Source organism: Eptatretus burgeri, chromosome 2, assembly GCF_056783735.1.
Source record: "Eptatretus burgeri isolate ZD-2024b chromosome 2, Ebu_testis_v1, whole genome shotgun sequence".
Lineage (NCBI taxonomy): Eukaryota > Metazoa > Chordata > Myxini > Myxiniformes > Myxinidae > Eptatretus > Eptatretus burgeri.
In genome coordinates, this window is record NC_140962.1 from 55,083,684 (window position 1) to 55,104,152 (window position 20,469).

A 20,469-nucleotide genomic window follows, 5' to 3' on the forward strand; every position below is an offset into this window, starting at 1 on the left:
TGGTACTATCTCTTTTAACTTTTTACTCCAATGCCATTGTATGTTATGCCTATGCTATTCAGGGTGTTTTCCGCTTGCTGTCGGTGTGGGTGTGGTTTCCCTTGCCTCTTTGTGTTTTGGCTGCATTAGCCGTGTTTGTTGCTGCTTCTTGAAGAAACTTGGTTCGTGCTACCAGTAATAGCACGGTGTTTGTTCCTGGTTTATCCTCTTACCAGGTGGCGTTACTGATGTTCTCTCTTTCACTGCTTCCCCAGCCACCCTGGCTGTGCCCCTAATCTCCTGTATCATTCTGGCCTGAATGACCACCAGTGCCTTTGAATCCGACATGTCTGCCAGATTTACCACCATTGCTTGCTGCTCCCCATGGACGGCCTTTATTTTGGTCGCCAGCTTGCCCTCCATTTTGTCCTGCTAAGCCTGGCCTGCATCCATGCGAGCTCACCACCATTGTTGTAAGCACGGCCATCATTTTGGGACTGCACCACCACTGCTGTGTCTGTACCACCCTGGTGCCTGTTCCACTGGGGGGGGGGGAGGATGGCACTGGGCTAACTGAAGGTGGGAGAATTTATGGGGCTGAGGAGTGATGGTGACACCACCTCACCCTCAAAAGGTCCCTCTGCGTCCATGTCAGCCAGGGTTATGGTAGCATCTAGCCAATGTGTGCCCTCCTCGTTCTGGCCACTTTGGTCACTCATCGTGGTAATTAAATTTTAGCACCAATCACGCACTCCACAATTTTTCTTTGAGGTACTCATCTTAGGTCCGAATTCAACTCCTCGACACCAGTGTTCCGTTTTCAAGACACCCTGCTGAATTATGCATCCAAAGCCCCAATACAGTACAGGTTAGAAATCCTGAATCAGTCCAGCATTACGCCAATTACGCATCACACATCTTGATTCTAATTGGGCCGATTGAGCCTGATGTACGACATGGTCTGGATATGCAGCATTACTTGCCACAGCCAATCAATCCCTCCACTGGCCGTTCATAATCATCAAGGAGAACCATGACAACCAGAATAATGGCAGCGGTATAATATACAGTTAACGTCATGCTGCATATGCAAACCACATCGCTTCCAGTGCCAGATGGCTTCCGTGGGCACACTCATGGTCTGTTATAATCCGAGATTTACAGGTCAAATACGAAAGACAGTGTAGCCTCTGACCATGGTTTCATCCTTCTTTGGGCTCATCAGGATGGCACATCATACAATCATTTATTTGTGGCAAGAAACCAAATGTGGTGACATAATGCAATACACCCCTGATTTGGTGAAGCAGCAAGGCACAGATCATGTCTCACAACCGCCGAAACTGCACAACCTGTGAGCAGCAATGATTGTGTGGTGTGTGTGTGGCAGCACAACTCCCATGGGCCAGTCCCAACTTACACGTACATACACACAGTCGCACACTCACAAACACACACTCATACGGAGTTGGATACTTTGAGACCTGCGAGGGCACTATTCCACTTTCTGGAACCCACATATGTAGATTACAACCAACTCGCGTATAGGTGTGTGTGTGTGTGTGTGTGTGTGTGTGTGTGTGTGTGTGTGTGTGTGTGTGTGTATGTATGTATGTATATATATATATATATATATGCGTGGGTTATGCTTACACATTGTAAGCAATAACGAACTGTAATTCCTCATTGTCTCAGGTCACTCACCTGCATTTGATTTTTCATTTGTTTATTTTGATTTATTTATACTTTCATTTATGGATCTTTTCTGTTGGTTCTGTGATTTTTCCCAGTGTATGGCCTTCGATGTCTTTCAGCACACAAAATTTCACCTTTCTACGTCACACAAAAGGCACCGATCTTTAATATCAGTTAGTGACTCAGTTGGTCAGTGATTCAATCAGTGAGTCAGTGGTTCGAATTAACTATATATATATATATATATATATATATATATATATATATATATATATATATATATATATATATATATATACATACATACATACATACATACATACATACATACATACATACATACATACAGTAGACTAGGTGTAAGTCGGCAGCGTGTAACTCGTCACTTCGCCTAAGTCGGCAGCGTCAAAAAGTCCCGAATTTATCTCATGTTAAATCCCTTTGAATAAAGGGTCATCCCTCTGTAAGTCGTCATCTCTAAGTCGTCACTTCGTCTCAGTCGTCAGATGTTGTCCATTCCCACGCAATGGAAACTCAAGTAAATTACCACTCCTAACTCGTCACACGGAACTGCTGCCTCGTGAGAATCCCGATTTCATGGAATCGTGATGCTCGCTCATTGGTGTACACCGCCAGTGATAGGCTATTTATAACTGCGTACACACGTTGATCGCACTGCAGGCAGGACAATGGCGACTAAGCGTAAGCTTACAACTAAAACCTACCAAGAAAAATACAACATTATCCTGTTTTGCGAGGCAAATTCACTGATGAAGAAAACAGCCATAGCTGAGAAGTTGGACATCAAACGGCAGACATTGAACAATATCTTGAAGAATAAGGGCAAGATATTTGGACAAGTGGAGAAGATCGTGAGGCCGGTGGTAAGTGTGAAATGTGTGTCCTTTGAAGATGTCGATGACGCGCTCATCATCTGGTTTCGGCAAATGTCGGCTCAGCCAAATATTCGGTTTCGGCCGATTCGGCCAAATATTCGGCCAATACTGTCTTTGGGTGGAGGATTGCCCAGCCAACATCATGGAATACAATGACCGGTTTGAATCCTTTCTCATGCACCAGATGCCCAAGCGTTTGAGGCAGTCAAACATAACGGATTACTTCGCGAAGAAGTAAAGGATCGATCGAGCTCAGTGTTGAAGTCCGATCATGGTTTTATATTGGCTTGTTTTGTACATTACCGCACTCACTTACACATAGGCATTGAGTGGTAATCATCACCAGGATGACTGTGTGTCATGTAATTTGTCACCATACCATCAATGATGGTATATGAGTTGTCTTACAGAGTTGTTCATTATCTTTACTTTTGATAAACTGATTCATGAATTTCTTCTTTACTTGATCACTTTCCAACTCACCAACTCACCCCCACCTATGCCCCGAGGATTGTGTTTTCCTTTTGGTACAATAGCCGGCTCTCACACATATGTGTCCAGGCCACGCGCGACTTCATCCTTCACCCCACAGTCATCATGAATATTCGCATACGCATAAGTCGTCACATTTTTAAGTCATCACTTTTTTCTCTGTCCCGATGGTGACGACTTACGCCTAGTCTACTGTATATATATATATATATATATATATATATATATATATATATATATATATATATATATATATATATATATATATATATATATATATGTATATGTATATGTATATATATATATATATATATATATATATATATATATATATATATATATATATATATATGTATATGTATATATGTATATGTATATATATGTATATGTATATATATATATATATATATATATATATATATATATATATATATATATATATATATATATATATATATATATATATATAATATGTATACCCGCTAGTATATGTCTAATCATACCCCACTGAAATACGTTGTTAGTTCACAATGAAAAGACGACGCCACACCATGGCATAGAAGATTCATGACATATTTTCAAATCGTCTTAACATCATAAACATTTGACTCCATCACTCCCTGATGGGGTCTGGAAAGGAAAGATAAGGTGCTTGAATGGCAGACAGTTCATGCTGCCCTGGGTGCTTTTCTGACCTCACTACTCATCATCAGTGGTGTGTGCCAATTACTGATATATATATATATATATATATATATATATATATATATATATATATATATATATATATATATATATATATATATATATATATATTATACATTGCCCTGATGAGGCCCAACAAAGGCTAAAATTGGTGGGTTGACCGAGAGTCATGTGGTTTCTCAAGGGGCGGCACAATTCCCATGGGCCAGTCTCCTGCTTTCAGTTGACTGGCCCATGGTATGGCCAGACTCGTGGGGATGGGTCCGTCCTATGAGACGTGTGGTACTCCCGCTACGTCTCAGAAGGGGGTCACCCGGAGACATGGGTTCCTCCACCCCACTCCCCCAGTACATCTCCACTGTGCTTGTGATCCACTGCATGTAGCATGGCCCTCTTAGCGGTGGCTGTGGGGGTCTACAACGGACATCCCATTAGTAACCTCAGACTCCTTACCTGGGTTGTCCTTGCCATACCTGGTTAACTGCTGGGTCATTGCATGCGACGGATGAGTTTCATTACCTCCTTTTCATTCATTCATTACCTCCTTTTTGAGTTGAATTTTCTTAGTTTCATGAAGAAAACTGTGTTTGAAGCTTCAATGAAGAATTGTCAGTGTGTTTGTGGTGTTCTTTTTTCGGCTATGCAAGTTACTTCCATTTATTTTCTTGGTGTGTTACTTTTGTCCTCGTTTTTCATTGAACTGAAATAGTTTTGACTATGAAGAAAACATTGATAAGGATCCTGGAAAATAACATCCCTGTTTCACCCAGTCCACTCATTTCTCACCAGTTATGTATATTCAAGCAGCGTTTCAAATTCAAAGTATTTATCAAAGGGTTGCAGAAAGCAAGGTCATCATGGTTCACACCCAGTAAGTATCCATGAATGCTGACCCTCATTTCCACACACCGGTCGTCTGTCTCCTCAAGATACTTCACCAGGAAACTGAGCCGTGGGTAATGAGTCAAATGCTCTTGAGTTTCGAGGTGTAAGCATGAACAGTTATTGCTTTGAAATACTATGTGCTTTGCTCATGCAAATGAATACATTTTTTCCCGTAAGATTGCTTCAGCTCAAAAACACAATATGCCGAAGCTTAGCAATAAAGTTTGACTCCAGAGCAAAGAAAAGTTTAAATTATTTCTTCAAAAATATAACTTGCACTGTGAGAATGAATAAGCCTTGTGATAATTATGGAACACGTTGAAGCAAGAATCTCTGGAAAGGAAAAGCTTGGGATGAGCCACAAGCGGGAGCCTACTGTCACAGAATTGGATGCTGGACAGAGACATACGAGTCTGTGATGGCGTTTTTCCCATGATCTCAGCAACATTTGCTTGTAGGAGTTTCAAATACTTTGAAGCCATCTGCAGTTGGAGGCACCAGTGGGTTTGGAAAAGCGACATTGTTTACACAGCTGCCTTCTGTAAGACCTGTGTACATGTGCAGAGATCTTCCCAGTAATGAGATTCCATCTTTTTTTTTGTTTTATTGCTGCAAAGCATGTGGAACATTGACTCTTAACTCGCACCAATAAGCATGAAGTTTCTTTGGAAGTTGAAAATAAAACGTTGCACTCGACATGTCTGCTGTTTAAGGACGCTGGACATGTTCAAAGATAATTTAATTAAAGTGTGATGCACTCCAGCAGACCAGTTGTTAACTTTTGACCTGCCTCGACGGAAGCAACTTTGTGTGGAGTAAGGTTTTCTGTTTAAAGGCGTTTGATAATCCGAACAAGGAGGTCAAAACCAGTTTCAAGATGGTCATATCAAAACAAGTATGTCAATCTGTCAGATAATGATGCAAACAAAGGTCGATTTGTGGTTTATTTTGGAAAAGTTTTGTCCAATTTGAATCTATTTTTCCACCTGAGTCGTGAGTTCATCCGTGGACACATATTTTCTTATTCCTCCTTGAGCTTTTTTATTTTGTTAAAGCTTCATGGAGCAGCTCTTGTATCTAAATTACACGCAGGACATGGCACATGTGAAGACGGTGCTGTACTTTTCACCTGAATTACAAGCAAAGGGACAATGAACAAATCGATTGATGGGAATGTCAAACAACTTGTATTCTTAATAGCAGGATAAGTCAGACAAAGTATATGCAATTACGAGCTGTTTAATCAACAACTTTCATCCTGTGAACAAAACTGACTCAATATACAAGCGATTGAACTTGTTTTTAATATGTCGGGAGTTAATGCATCATTGAGTGCCTTGTCGATTTTGAAGTGTTTTTCTGCCTGCAAACTGCAGAGTGACTTCACTCCTTCAAGTCAGAGTTAAATGCTACTCCATTGGCAAAGAGACTTACTTGATCTAATTTTGATAGACAAAGATTTTTTTTGGTTTTTTTTTTTCCTTAATGATCTCTCCGACTCTCTGGAAAATCCTCTTTATCTCTTTGCTGATAACTCCACCCTCTGCCGTACCATCTGTCATTCCTCAGACCGACAAGCAGCAGCTTCTTCGCTCACTGCAGATCTGGGTAAAATCACAAACTGGTCCAACACGTGGAACATGTCTTTCAATCCTAACAAATCTCACACTCTTACTGTCTCTTCGAAAGGACCTTTTGGACCCCCCACCCCCATCCACTTTCTCAACAATTCTCTGGAAGAAGTCCTTTCTTTCAAGCTGCTCAGTCTCACCATCTGCCATGATCTTTCCTGGGAAAGCCATGTTTCCAACCTGGCCCCCAAAGCCAGTCGCCGACTGGGAATCGTCCGTCATGCAAAGTCCTTCCTCGGCCCACCTGAGCTCCTGACCACATACAAAGCTTTCGTCTGCAGCCTGATGGAGTACTGCTCTCCCCTCTGGGCTGGTGCTCCTGCCTCCCACCTTTCTCAGCTTCACGCTGTGGAAACCAAGGCATTTCAGATCATTGGCATCTCCCGCGATGAGGCCGAGTCTGGGCCTCTCACTCTCTCACCGCAGGCAGGTTGGTGGTCTTTCTGTCTTCTACCGTCTCCTCTCCGGTCTCGCCCCCCCCTGCTGTGTCTGCGATATGTCCCCACCATATTTCCGCAGGGCACTCAAGGTCCGCCAACAACCCCCTTCTGGTAAAACTACCAAAATCACGAATCACTGCTCACCTTCAATATTTCATTCTGCTTTTTCATGCCTTTCAAATGAACTCCCTCACTCTGTTTAATCCCATTCTTCCCTCCAGGCCATCAAAACAGCTGTTCACCACCACCTCTTATCGTCCCCCATCCAAATCCTCGAGTTTGTTCTACCCCCGTTAATCCACCCCAAACCCACCTCCTTCAAATTCCCTGCTTTCCTTCCTGAAAGTCTCTGTAATATCCATCTTGTATTCCCCATGTTCCCCACTACATCTCTCTCCATTCTACAGATCTCAAAATGTCTCTGTTCCCCACTGTTTTATCCTTCCCACTCCCGCCCTCTTGTCTCATGCCCGCTTGCTGTGTATTATGTGTTCGCTCTCTTACAAGCCTCGACAAGGTATACAAAAAAACGAAGACGTAATTTAGTCCCTCATGCTATTTCTTCCTATAACTCCTTCTTTTGTTCAGAAATATTATATTTCGTTGATATTTTCTATTCTCTTTCATTGATATTCGCTTTCTCCTTCTCCCAAGGGAATGAAGTGCAAAAGTTTCAATCTCCCAAGGGAGGATGCCGGTTTGCTGGGCATGCAGATTCGTTGTAATGGCACTCCATTGATATGATGAGATTTTTAACATCACCCAGTAGTTAGGTTAATTGCAGGATGAACAAAATGCCTGCAAAGCTAAAACATGAGTTTATAGTTGGATTATATATTGTAGGAAATCAACTTCAAACTAGTTATCTAACTTAAAGCAGGTTATGCAAGCTTCATTGATGGGTAACATGGAAAGGAGTAAATAAGTATGCATTTTAATATATCTTTATAAAAGACAAAGGAATCTACTGCAATTCATCCTACAAATGCAGCGTTTGATAGAGGAAATAGCTTAAAATATACGTAACTAGAACAGCGCTCAGTCGAACACATACCCCACTAGGCCGAAGAGTTCACGTTTTGTAACTACTGATGGGCCAGATCAACATCCAGACCATTCATCCTTGTCACACACCAATATCTAATCTGTTTGTTACTAACACTGACACAAACTCACCCACCAAGTTTTGTCATCCTTCCACAACTTTTTGAAATATCATGCCAGATATCATTTTTGGACCCATCTCTCAATGGTGAAGCATCAATTAAAAATTTTTTTTATACTCAGATCCAGATCCAGATCTTCATAAGAATCAAATTAACTTGTTCTTGTCTTACACCCAACCTGTCCACCAAGTTTCGTCCCAATCTGTTCATAACTTTTTGAGATATCCTCCTATGTATCGTTTTTTGACCCCATCTCTCAATGGTGAAGAATCACTCAAAAAATTCTACTATCAGAATCTGGATCAGGATCTTCACCAAAATCGGTAAAACATTCATAAATAAATGAAAAATTAAACGTTGTGTGGTGTGGGGATGCTAAAGTATGAATAAATAATGATATTTCAAGGTGGTATGTTCGTAGTGAAGATGGCAAAGTGTGTATAAATCAATAAATAATTGAAGATGGTACATATATCAGAAGCAGAGATGTGAAGTGTAAACAAATGGAATTAATCAAAGTTGTGCATTGTAGAGATTGTAACGTGTATATAAATAAAGAACTAGCATCTGTTGAAGACAAAGTCTTCGATATCCCCCGCCATAGTAAATGAGGATTGACAAACTTATATTCCCTAAGCGTGTGCAATATGTATGTGAAGTTTCCCCTTGATCTGACCAGCCATTATAGAGAAGATGTTTGAAGGTTTTAGGGTAAATTCAATATGGCCACCAAACCATGTGACCTATCAATTAGAAATTAACAAACTTCTGAAAGGATGTCTTGGGGGAAAGTGTATGTGAAATTTTGCCTCAATCTGTCCAGCCATTCTGGAGAAGAAGATTTTTAAAATTTATTAATTTTCAATCCAAGATGGCTGATGAACCATGTGACCCATGACACCATAAATTTACATTCTGCCTCCAATCCTCCAGTAGAATACGTGTGTGAAGTTTCATGTTAATCGGATGAGGTGTGTTTTTCTATCCAAGATGACCGCCAAACCATGTGACGTGTGACGTCATAATTTTTACTATGTATGCAGACATGATGGAAGATGATAGTTGCAAATTTTTGCTTTGTTAGGTTATGTGATTCCAGAGAAAACATTATTTAATATTTTTCTTGAATCCAGCATGGCTGCCAAACCATGTGACCTATCAATTAGGAAATATCAAAAAGCACCAGTTCACCACTTGCTTGATATGTGTACCAAATTTCGTAAATATATCTTGAGGGGATTTGTAGTTAAGCTCCGGAAACGAAATGTGACGATGGACGGACGGAGGGAACCCATTTCTATATCCCCCGCCAACTTCGTTGGTTGGCGGGGGATAATTACAAATTTGTGTTGGCAGTAAATATGGTGAAGTTTAAATAAATGATGGCTCCCAAAAGTATATACAATCCCAAAAAACTCTCCAAAGAAATTGCCAAGATACGGAAATAAAATTGTGTCCCATGACTTGGCTCCAATCCCAAAATCGTTAGCCTTAATTGCAATTGCACTTACACTGAATTTGGTCATTGCAGTGCACTTGCACTGAAAAAAATTGCACTTAATTTGAAATGAATGGGGGGCTTATGGATTGGGTCTCGTCCATCCGTGCATCCGTCCACAGTTATATCTCGGAGCCTCAGACATGTATGGATCGATTTTGTACAAACTAGGCACAAAGACAATGCATGACGGTATACATATACACATCATTTTGTTTCACGCTTCAATCAAAGATGGCCAAGGTCATTTTAGTTGTAAAAACCTGATGAATGTCTTCAGCTATTTCTCAGACATACATTTACCAATCTTGTTCAAACTTGGCAAATAGACAATGATTGTGTACATACGCACACCATTTTTTTTCGAGATCAGATCCAAGATGGCCGACTGGCGGCCATTTTATTACTAAAACGTGTCCCCAACCATTTCTCAGCCAAGCATGGTCCCATTTTGTTCAAACTTGGCACAATCACAGCACATGATTGCATACACTTGCGACTCACTTTATTTTGCGATCTGATCAAAGATGGCTGACTGATAGACTGGTGGCCATTTTAGTTGTAAATAAATATGGGCAAGCCCTTTATCTCCGTCCAGCAATATTACTAAAACCATGGGGCTATGACATTTTATGTCTTTTTATCATGTTTGACTTGCTTCATGCCCAGGTATCATTGCATACATGCGGCAAATGTGAAAGAAATGCATCTTCATTTTCAAGTAGTGGCTCGAGCGGATGCCCCAATGGATGGACGGACTGACGGATGGACCGACAGCTCTAAAAATATAAGCTCCCAGTGAGGCTGATGCCGGTTTGAGGCTAAATACTTTGTCTGGCCTTATTTTCACACCTCATATCCCCTGTAAGCCTTCCTATTCTTAGGAAATGTGAAAGTCAAATGTCATGACTTGTCTGTAAATCGATGTTTAGAGATTATGATTGAAGGGTGTATGTTACTCAAGCAACCTAATGCTGTGGCTCACACAAGAGCATCAGGTGTTCTGCTAAGTGAGCTTGGTTGCTCTGTTCAAAGACAACATGCACTGCTGTTTGGTCTGGCGGCAAGGAACGTGTCGATTGTCAGCATCCAAGCAGCTTGTGCTTTGAGTCTAAACATTACCCCAAGGGAGGACTCCTCGGTGATTGTTCACTCTTTACATCGTGGTGCACACAATTATTGCAATATTAACATGCTCGAAGCAGCAAGGAAAAAAATGCACATGCACGTGTATTCTGCACCATTCGGGAAATGCATTGCGCTTTTTTCACTGCCGCAGCCACTGCGTGAAAATATATTGAGCACTTTGTCCTTTTTCTCCTGCACTTTTTCATGTTTTTCTTCATTATTAGATGCACTTATTCACTGTTTATTACAGACGTTTGTGAAATAATGTGATTAAGATACCTCATGACCCTTGGATTTCCAGGTCAATCCAATCCAGGTTCTGCTTTGTGCGAACTTACGATGTTGAAAATTTGTAATTATTTTTCCTCGATGAATTGAGGCTGGCAGAATAGCTTGGAGATACATGCACCCTCCTCTCAGCTGTCTAGCCTGTGTTAAAATCTCAGCCCAGCTATAAACTATCATCCTGGTGTATTGCAGGTAGGGTGAGGCATCAATGTGTGTGCTGTCTCTTGTATGGATGTTAAACTTGGCATCCCATCTGCTGACATTATTTCATGGATGCTAAATATCTCACGGTGTCAAAATTCTTGCCCTGAGTGACTACCGTGAAGGATGCAATGGCAAATCGACCAGCATAACCCTTGCCAAGAAACAGCTTTCACAGCACCAATGCTCTGTAAGGAATCGGGTACATCTCAGATCTCAGATCAGTATGAACTGAAATTATTTTAAATCACCTAACTCTAAATACTGTCTCGGACCTGGCCGGTTAATTCCCCCGACCCAATTGTGGTGGACGGGCGGTTAACACTGACCAACCCCGGATTGCGAAGTGGTTTTCCTGAGGAGGTGGATACATGATCTTCAGAGATTATAGCGTGCATGCGGGAGGGGCAGGGTGGCACTGGCGGAGCGAAGGAAGCACAGATGGATGCACAGCACAAGTGGTTTATACTCGAACACCACGACAAATACACAGACACAGAAACTTAAAATAAGCACAGGAATTTAATGGAAATAGAAGGAATATTTACAAGGGATAATAATTCAGAATGTAATAATACGTGAGGTGAACTGAAGCCGAAAGTCGAGGCACCTCTACACACGGACTTAAATACAGACAAGGGGAAAATATAACAAAAGCAAATCCTCCCTTTATTCTGGCACTTAGCTTTGTCCAGAGATTGTCTCTTGAATTTTGTGATTGATGCACTTCGTCCTGCATCAGTAGATGCACCCAAAATGGTACCGAGCCGCTCTCTGGGCGTGCATCCCTCACCCCGAACTCAAAACAACCAAATCAAAACCTCTTCCTTCTCATGTCACGCCCCTCAATCATCCACCTCTGGGCGTGGCTTGTTGGCACGAAACCCAGTAAAGCGGGGCTTGTCCCCTACTTGGACATGTAGCTGTCTTATTGTTAGGTCACATACTGGGGAAAATTGGTTTTAATCCTTATTTAATTAACACAGCACCCCCCGCCCCCCTCGCCACTCCCTGTCTTGTGACAAGTAACAATGAAGCTCACAGTGTCCTGCCTTAATTTACATCAATATGTCTCCTACATGTCCACGGACCAAGAAAAACTATACAACGCTAACCTTCCTTTGAAATTCCTCCATCTACCCCCGCAACCGTAACAATACTTTTCAACAGTATCTAATTTTGTCATGAAAATTCTACTTTTTCTGGAACAACTAGAAGGCACTCGGTAGAGCGCATACCTCTGCCACGTAATGCCTGATCCACGGGAACATATCAGTCCCAATACATTTTTGAAATATCATGCTATACAGTATATCATTTTTGGCCACTAGCTCTCAATGGTGAAGAATCACTTTAAAACTTAAAAAAAATTCTTGTCTTCAGATCCAGTTTCGGATCTTCACCAAAATCGAATCAATTTGCCGAGGTCACACACCCAACCTACCCACCAAGTTTCATCTGAATCCTTCCAAACTTTTTGTGATATCGTGCTATATATTGGTTTATCCATATCTCTCAATGGTGAAGAATCACTTTAAAAATTCCAGTATCTCGATCCGGATCCGGCATTTCACCAAAATCTAATCACTTTGACCTTGTCCTCACCCAACCTACCCACCGAATTTCATCCGGATCCGTTCACAACTTTTTGAGATATCCTGCACACAAACACACAGACAGACAGATGAAAAATCACTCACGGAGTGACTGAAACGGAATGGCACTTGGTAGAGCGCGTACCTCCGCCAGGCTGAACAGTTTAATTTTTGTACCCCCCTGATATGTCTGATCTGAATACAGACCTTAACCAAAATCGAATCGGCTTGTTCTTGTCACCGGACCAACTCTTCCACCTCGTTTTATCACAAGTCGTCCACAACTTTTAGAGATACCATGCTCTACATAGTTTTTGGTCCCATCTATCAGTGCTGACGAATCACTTAAAAAATTGTAGTATCCGTATCCATATTCAAATCTTCACCGAAAGCGAACCAATTAGTCATTTTCACACACCCAACCTGTCCACAAAGTTTCTGTGGAATCCATCCATAATCCTTTGGGATATTGTGCTGTACAGTGTATTGTTTTTGGCCCCATCTCTTAATGGTGAAGAATCACTTGAAAAATTCTTGAATCCAGATCCGGATTCAGTCAGATATTCACAAAAATCGAATCAATAATTCCTTGTCAGCCACCCAACAAGTCCACCAAGTTTAACCTGAATCCATCTGCAACTTTTTGAGAAATCATGAAATATCGTTTTTAGCACCATCTCTCAATTGTGACGAATCGCTTACAAATTAAATAATTCTCATATCTGGATCTAGATTCAGATCTTCACCAAAATTGAATGTATTCGTGCTCACCACATGCTGATCCTGTCCACCCTGTTTCATCTGAATCCATCCATAATCTTTTGAGACATTGTGCTATATATCATTGTGGTCCTTTCTCTCAAAGGTGAAGAATCTTTTTTTTTTAATTCTCAGATCTTCACCAAAATTTAATCGTTTCGTCTGTGTCAAACACCCAACCTGTCCACCAGGTTTCGTCCAAATCCATCCAGAGCGTTTTTGAGATATTGTGCTCTTTATAATTGTTTTTCCTATCTCTCAATGGTGACGAATCCAAAATATATATATATATATATATATATATATATATATATATATATATATATATATATATATATATATATATATATATATATATATATATATCAGATCCGGATCCTGATTCGGACCTTCACCAAAATTATATGTTACTGTCCTTGGCTGGTCAACTACCTACATAAGACATTTCAGAATGATTTCTTGAAAACTGTGGCCAAAAATCGTGTGACAAACAGACAGACAAATGCTACAGACCAACATATTGGGCAAAAAAAAAAATTCGCCAAGTAACAAACAAACAGACAGACAAGCTGGAAGGCGACATGGGTGGTCGCTACATAATTGCATACTAGTCATAGTTTTTTGACGGATCTGGCTGAAATTTTTTGACAGAGGTTGATTATAGTGCGCATAAAATGCGGGGAAGCCGATTTTTGATTTTCCAAAAAATATATTTTTTGGGATTTTTCAAATATTTCAAAGTCCCGTTGCTAGGCAACGGTGGCGTACATAGCAACGGTGCTCAAAAGCATAGAACTAGATCCTGGTATGAACCTACCTGTCAAGTTTCATCAAAATCGGTTGACTCCTCTGGCCTCCAGAGTTGTCCATTACAAACAAACATACAGACAGACGGAAAACCTGAGAATAATGGTAGTCAAGCGACCACCCAACAGAGAGGGTTGAAAACATAACCTCCTTCACCTTCTGTGGTGGAGGTAATAATTTATTTTCTGGATGACATCATACAGTCCCAGAGCGCAGCAGCAGCTGAAACTGTAAATATTTTTTCACAATTAATTATATAAGTTTGAAATGTTGTTGAGTTGCTGCAGACAAACCAAACCCTGTGCACAACTCCTGTGCTGTAAACTCCTGTGCAAAGCATAACTAAATATGTTGGAATGATGAACAAACTGCAGTATTTACGTTGGTGACATCTTGCCTTGTTGGCACATTCTCTTTCAACTGAGGGACTTTAAAGATTTGGGAATGAAGGACAAAACTCTGCCCTTGGGAAGTTCACCAAGAAATAGCCATTCGCTGATGGCAGTGATTTCTCTGTGTGGTGCTGCATTGCATCACCTGTCTGTGCGAAGTTGGCTGCAAACCTCTTTTATGGGAGCTCTTTGAAGCATCAGCACCCGGTTCAGTCATGTCCACCACCCTCATACCCCACCAAGATCCATGTGCAGCTTGCCTTGCTTCTGGATTCCAGTGAAGACAAAATCTCCATATATAGTGTGAGGGTTAGTCTCACATACTGTATATAGCAATGTTTGAGCTTCAATACCATAAAAGGGTGTTCATCAAAGGTGCCCACATGTTTCCTCATGTTGGTACTGTGAAAACATTTTTGTCATTATATTCAAGTCTTGTAAGTTCATCTTCATTTTGGTGGAAGAGATATCTTTACCACCCAAAAGTACTGTGGACCACCACCTGAAAGAGGAAGTGTGCAATGATTTTAAATGGAGTTGCATATAATAATAATAATAATAATAATAATAATAATAATAATAATAATAATAATTGGAACCATACTCTCTCCAGAGAGTGTCGATGCTGCCGAAGCAGTTTCCTGGGCTATTGGGCACAATCCTGGACGGGTCACCACTCCGTCACAGGTTACTCGATTGGCTCAATTATCCCAGCAAGCTGGTACACAATTTGCCAACCTCGGAAGGATGACAGGCTGAGTCAACCCCCTGATGTGTATTAATTCAGCAGCCAACGGGGCTTGAACTCAGAACCCTCGGATCCCAACCTGCCACCATAACCACCGAGCCAACACCAGGGTACAGTTGCATATAGGGTTATGTTAAAAAAGAAAAAGTTTGTGTTCCAAACCATTTTGAATTCTTCCAGACGATCTTCATCACACGGGACCAAATTACTGAAACCAGAATATTGCAAAGCAACCTTCCGTCCAACCTCATAACTTGGAAGCACCATCATATGAAAAGCTGTGAAGCACAAATATTTATGCTAACAAGTAGAAATATAAATGCAACAGAAACAGAAAATAAATTGAAAAAAAAAAAAGAGGAAAAATGAATGAAGAATGAGAATGATGTTTATATCTGTGCTTGAAGATAAATTCTCCCATGTGGATGAAATTCAAATTTGATATCATTGAAGTGATGCACACCAGGTAAAGCTCTAACAACTGACAATGGCATTGCACCAGAGGTGACAGTAGAATTTAGTGACTTCATGATTGAACAGATGCATTAAACTTTTGTTTTCTGTTTTGGATTGCTTTTTGTAATAATTCACAATGCAAAACTGTTTGTTTTGCTTTGACAATTAATCTTAGTGATATCTATTCCAATTGGATTTTGTTTAATGTCTTCGCTGCATATTGCCTCGCCTGAGATTGCACTTGATGATTGAGTTATACAGTATTGTTATCAATGACGTGATGTCTGTCACAGGTGGGGAAATGCTGGGAGAACGCCTGGAATCTGGGTCTTCCACATTGGAAGTGCAAGGCGCTTTGGGAATGTTGTTGCGGCTTCTGGTCGAGGAAGAGGTTCCACCCCACGGGATGGGCCAACCGAGGAAGGAATAGAAGACAAAAGCCCGAAGGGAGTTTTGGCCGATGCTCCACGTGCTGTGGTGCGACAAGAGAGAAGCCACAAAGACCGTGTCCACAGGGAACCACAGTCTCAAGTACCCAGGTGGCATCACCATGGTCTGGATCGAAGAGCAAGCAGGCCAGTTAGACCACAACACGATAATGGTGATGGGCAGCTGGCCGTTGAACCTGGAAGGGGTGACCTACCAGGAGAATGGTTAGGTAAGAACACGCGAGATTAAGACGTTATTTAACACATGTTTCCGCAACTAAGACGCCTCACTGCAGATGATTAAAAAAAAACATTTGAGAGACTTTGTAGTTGTGCATTCTATTGTACACTTCTAAACATGTTTTCTACTATTTGTTGTAGCTCACCGATGTTCTGACAATGAAGCATACTGCTCTCCGCATGGAGTCTGTCGTGACTATCGCACGGGCTTCTGCTGTGCCTGCCAGGCTGGTTATTATGGAAACGGCCGTGAATGCTTCAAAGAAGGTCAGCCTGTTTCCCATCCATCCTCCCCCACCACACTTAATTCCATCTTCATCCACCATCCTTTTCCTTAAAATGCCCTGCCTGCTTCTCGCAAGCATTCCTTTCTTCTTTTTTCTTTTTTTTTTGTACAAATCCTCTTTACATGTGTTTGCTTTTGATTTATATACATGAATAGAAAATTGTAAATTCTTCTTTCGAGCTGAATGATTGGCTTTATTGAAATTTTTTTTGTCAATTTCAGTTCCACAAAGCTTTCCCCGTAGCTCATTGCATAATGCTTTAAAATCTTTTTGGACATGTAAAATAACAAAAAAAATAAAAAAAAACTCTCAACCACTCCTCCCACTCTGCCATTTATTTAGTGTGTCGACTAAAATTGTTTCCTATTGCATACTATGTTATCCACATGTATTTTACTCCATCCACAACTCTTCCTCTTTCCACCATCTGTTCCCTCCTCCTCTACATTATCTCCCTCTTTCTCCTTCCAACTTTCTATTCCTCCACTATATCTACACTTTCCCCAACTTAGGCGAACCACAAAGAATCAGTGGACAGGTAACAGGACGTTTGAAACTGAACAGGCCCAGGGCCAGCGTGGAAGAGCTCACAGCTGAGATCCACGCCTATGCAGTGGCTGCTGATGGTCGGGCCTATGCAGCACTGAGTCCTGTGGGTCCGACGTTGGGTTGGGCCTTGCAACTTCTGCCTGCCCTGGCTGCTCCTGTTGGCTGGCTTTTTGCTCGAGAAAGACATGGCTACGACAATGGATTTCGACTTGCTGGTCAATCTCTCCCTCTCTCTCTCTCTCGCTCTCTCCCTCTCCCCCCTCCCCCCTTATGTTTTACAAGTGCAATTGCATCAATGTTGATGGATTTATTTTAAAATATCAGCCAAATCACTTAGTTATTAGGTAATAATTTTATCTGTACTTTTTTATACGCACGATATATATATATATATATATATATATATATATATATATATATATATATATATATATATATATATATATATATATATATATATATATATATATATATATATATTGGGGCGTATTATATGATGTCTGTCTGTCTGTCTGTCTGTCTGTCCGTCCTTCCGTTCCTGTCCGCACTATAACTCCCAAAGTTTTCAACTTTCACGTTTCATTTTTGGTACATAGGTAGAGACTGTGGAGCCGGTGTGTCGCGACATATGTTCGTCATCTAAAGTGGTTGCCATGGCAACCAGGATGCTGTTTTCCATGTAGTAGCACAATTCTGTATATACCTTCTTGATTGGGTGTATATTGTGCTCACTTGAGCTCTTGTTTTATCTCTCGCAGTTACATAAGAATACACATGTTACATAAAACCCATTTACAGTACAATTTTTCCTTCCATACCAACACAGAATTGCTCATGAAGGCATCCAAGATAACGAGTGAGTGGTAAAGCATCGATTAATTAATATCGAGGAGAGATTGTTCCGAGGATTTGTATCGTGTGCAAATTACTCTCTCGTCTTCATGTATGGCTTATCACTTTAGTCTCACAAAATCTTTTTGCTCTTTCAAAGTTTGAGCAAGTTGAAGAACAGATATCTTCTTTTGTGCATTAAATGTTTTTGCCTGAAAATCGTGACACAAAAGGATATGGCATTGTTTTTAATGATGTGCGTCATCAACCCACATTTGAAGGCAAGAAAGAGACACTTCTGCCATTTGATGATATTAACCATAGACATATGCCACTTGGTAATCATGAACGGGCACTGAACCCACCTTATGGAGGGCAATGTGCTGCGCAACATTCTTGGAAGTGCACTTTCTAATTTTTGTCATTTTTGAAAGAAATTTTGTTGATCACAACATATCATACTCCACATCATAATTTTGAGAAGGTTCCATTATATTCTGAAGATCAAGGAAGATGATTTGTAAGACCAGCTACTACCAAAGGTGGTGCTATTTCTGCCCCCCCCCAACCCCAAACACATTGATATATATATATATATATATATATATATATATATATATATATATATATATATATATATATATATATATATATATTTATAGGTGTTTCACTCATGGTGTTAAAAAAATGAAATTTGTTGAAAATTGTCAGAAGGGATGTCCCCTTGTTTCTTATGACCCATAAATATTTTAGGCAAATATTTGGTTTGATTCGTCAATATTTACTGGTCCCACAGTTGGACAAGATTCCACATTTCAAGTGAAACTTTGAAAAAATCAAATGGAGGAGAAGACAAAAAATTGCAACGAACGTTTATTGAACTGAAAATTACCAAAAAAATTGATGAAAAAGAAATGTAGAACAATTATGCAAGTAGAGCAGGGCAATCAAATCGTTGGGCTCAAGGAGCAGGAGGGAACTTAGCAGTCACTCCAGCCTTGTTCTTTTGATGGTCTTGCGGTCATGATGAACAACTTTGAGGAGGAACTGCTTCTGCTGCTCGTCTTCGGTTTGGGCTTGGAGTTTTTGTATCAGTGCCACTCCTCTCTCTGCTGCATCATTGGTGACCTACAGGCCTCGGACGGTGGCTCAAGTTCGTGGATCTTGCAAAACATCTTCCACGTTATGGGTAGTGACCATCCTCCCAGCAAAGATCCCAATGGCCTCTAGTGTTCGCCCTGGTACCAATTTGGAAAGACCGTCAGGGAGAGTGAAGTTCTTCTTTTCAAGTCTCTTGAGTGCTTTCGAGGTTGCTGGACGGCTTAGGTTCTTGACCATGGCCGCCCGGTCATCGGGAGACACTCGTTCGTCGAAGAAGGCTAGGGCCACTCCTTGCTCTGAGAGGTACCAGAGATGCCTTTGCAGGGCCTTCTCTGCCGTTGACCCGAGTTCTCTATCCACAAACACCTGGAGAATCACCAATAACTCCAGGTCATTCTTCGGTGCACAATTTAGTTTGGGAGAGCTGCCTCATGCGAGAATCTGATGTAAATGAGACTGACGAAACGGTCCAGGCGTCAGACTCCGCATTTTTCCGAACTCGTCAGCTCCAGTTGTTGCAAAAACAGGGCAACCTTCAGGATATAAATAGCCTTTGCCATCCATCTCGCCTGATGGTAGACTCCAGGGGCCCTAAATCGATGCAGATCTCCGCTCCATCCTCCTAGGTAGAGAAGAGAGAGAGCTGAAGGAGTTCGAGATAGTCCTCTCTTGGGTGGGCTGCATCTGGATGACTCTCCTGAGGAAGTCTATCATCTTCAGCCTTTGTGATTCACACCACTCATCCAGGGGTTGTTCGTCGCTGAGGGTACCGGCAGATGTCTTGTCCAAGACATCCCATTTTCCTCGGAATCATTTGAAAAGAGGAATGTCGGGACCTGGGGGAGAACCGAAGAGGAGTTCATAGGTGTTTTTCAGTACCACCTCATGAATGTGATGTCGGCATGCCAGCCAAAGAAGAGGTCTTCCAAGGGACTGTTCAATTATGGTGCAGGCTCCGCTAATCATGCCACTGTTGGACGCAGTCGTATCAAATGAGAGACTGATGATCTTGTCAGCAATCTGATATGTGTCCAGCAGCCGAAGAATGGTATCTGCTATCGACATATCGACATATCGGTATGCAATTATCGACATAGCTGACTAAGGGAACCTGTATGTTGTGTGCAATTGAATTCCAAATTCGTAACAATATTTAAAAGTTAATGATAGACGCTCTCAAAAGGCACCGTACATGTGCTCAGTATTTAAGGATATCCGGATCTTGTCTATACAAGAGCTGAGGCCAAGAGATTAAGGTTTTGTCTTCACAAA

General features: G+C 41.1%; 1 protein-coding gene across 2 annotated transcripts in view; it reads left to right on the forward strand.

Moving 5' to 3' along the window:
* LOC147032082 (nidogen-2-like) overlaps positions 1–20,469 on the forward strand; it is a 269,860-nt gene that overhangs the window by 99,391 nt on the left and 150,000 nt on the right. For both annotated transcript variants that reach the window (XM_085869381.1, XM_085869380.1), the window contains exons 4-6: positions 16,055–16,419; positions 16,571–16,696; positions 17,229–17,480. In XM_085869381.1, coding sequence (XP_085725507.1) covers positions 16,055–16,419; positions 16,571–16,696; positions 17,229–17,480 — 743 coding nt within the window. The remainder of the gene's footprint in view (positions 1–16,054; positions 16,420–16,570; positions 16,697–17,228; positions 17,481–20,469) is intronic.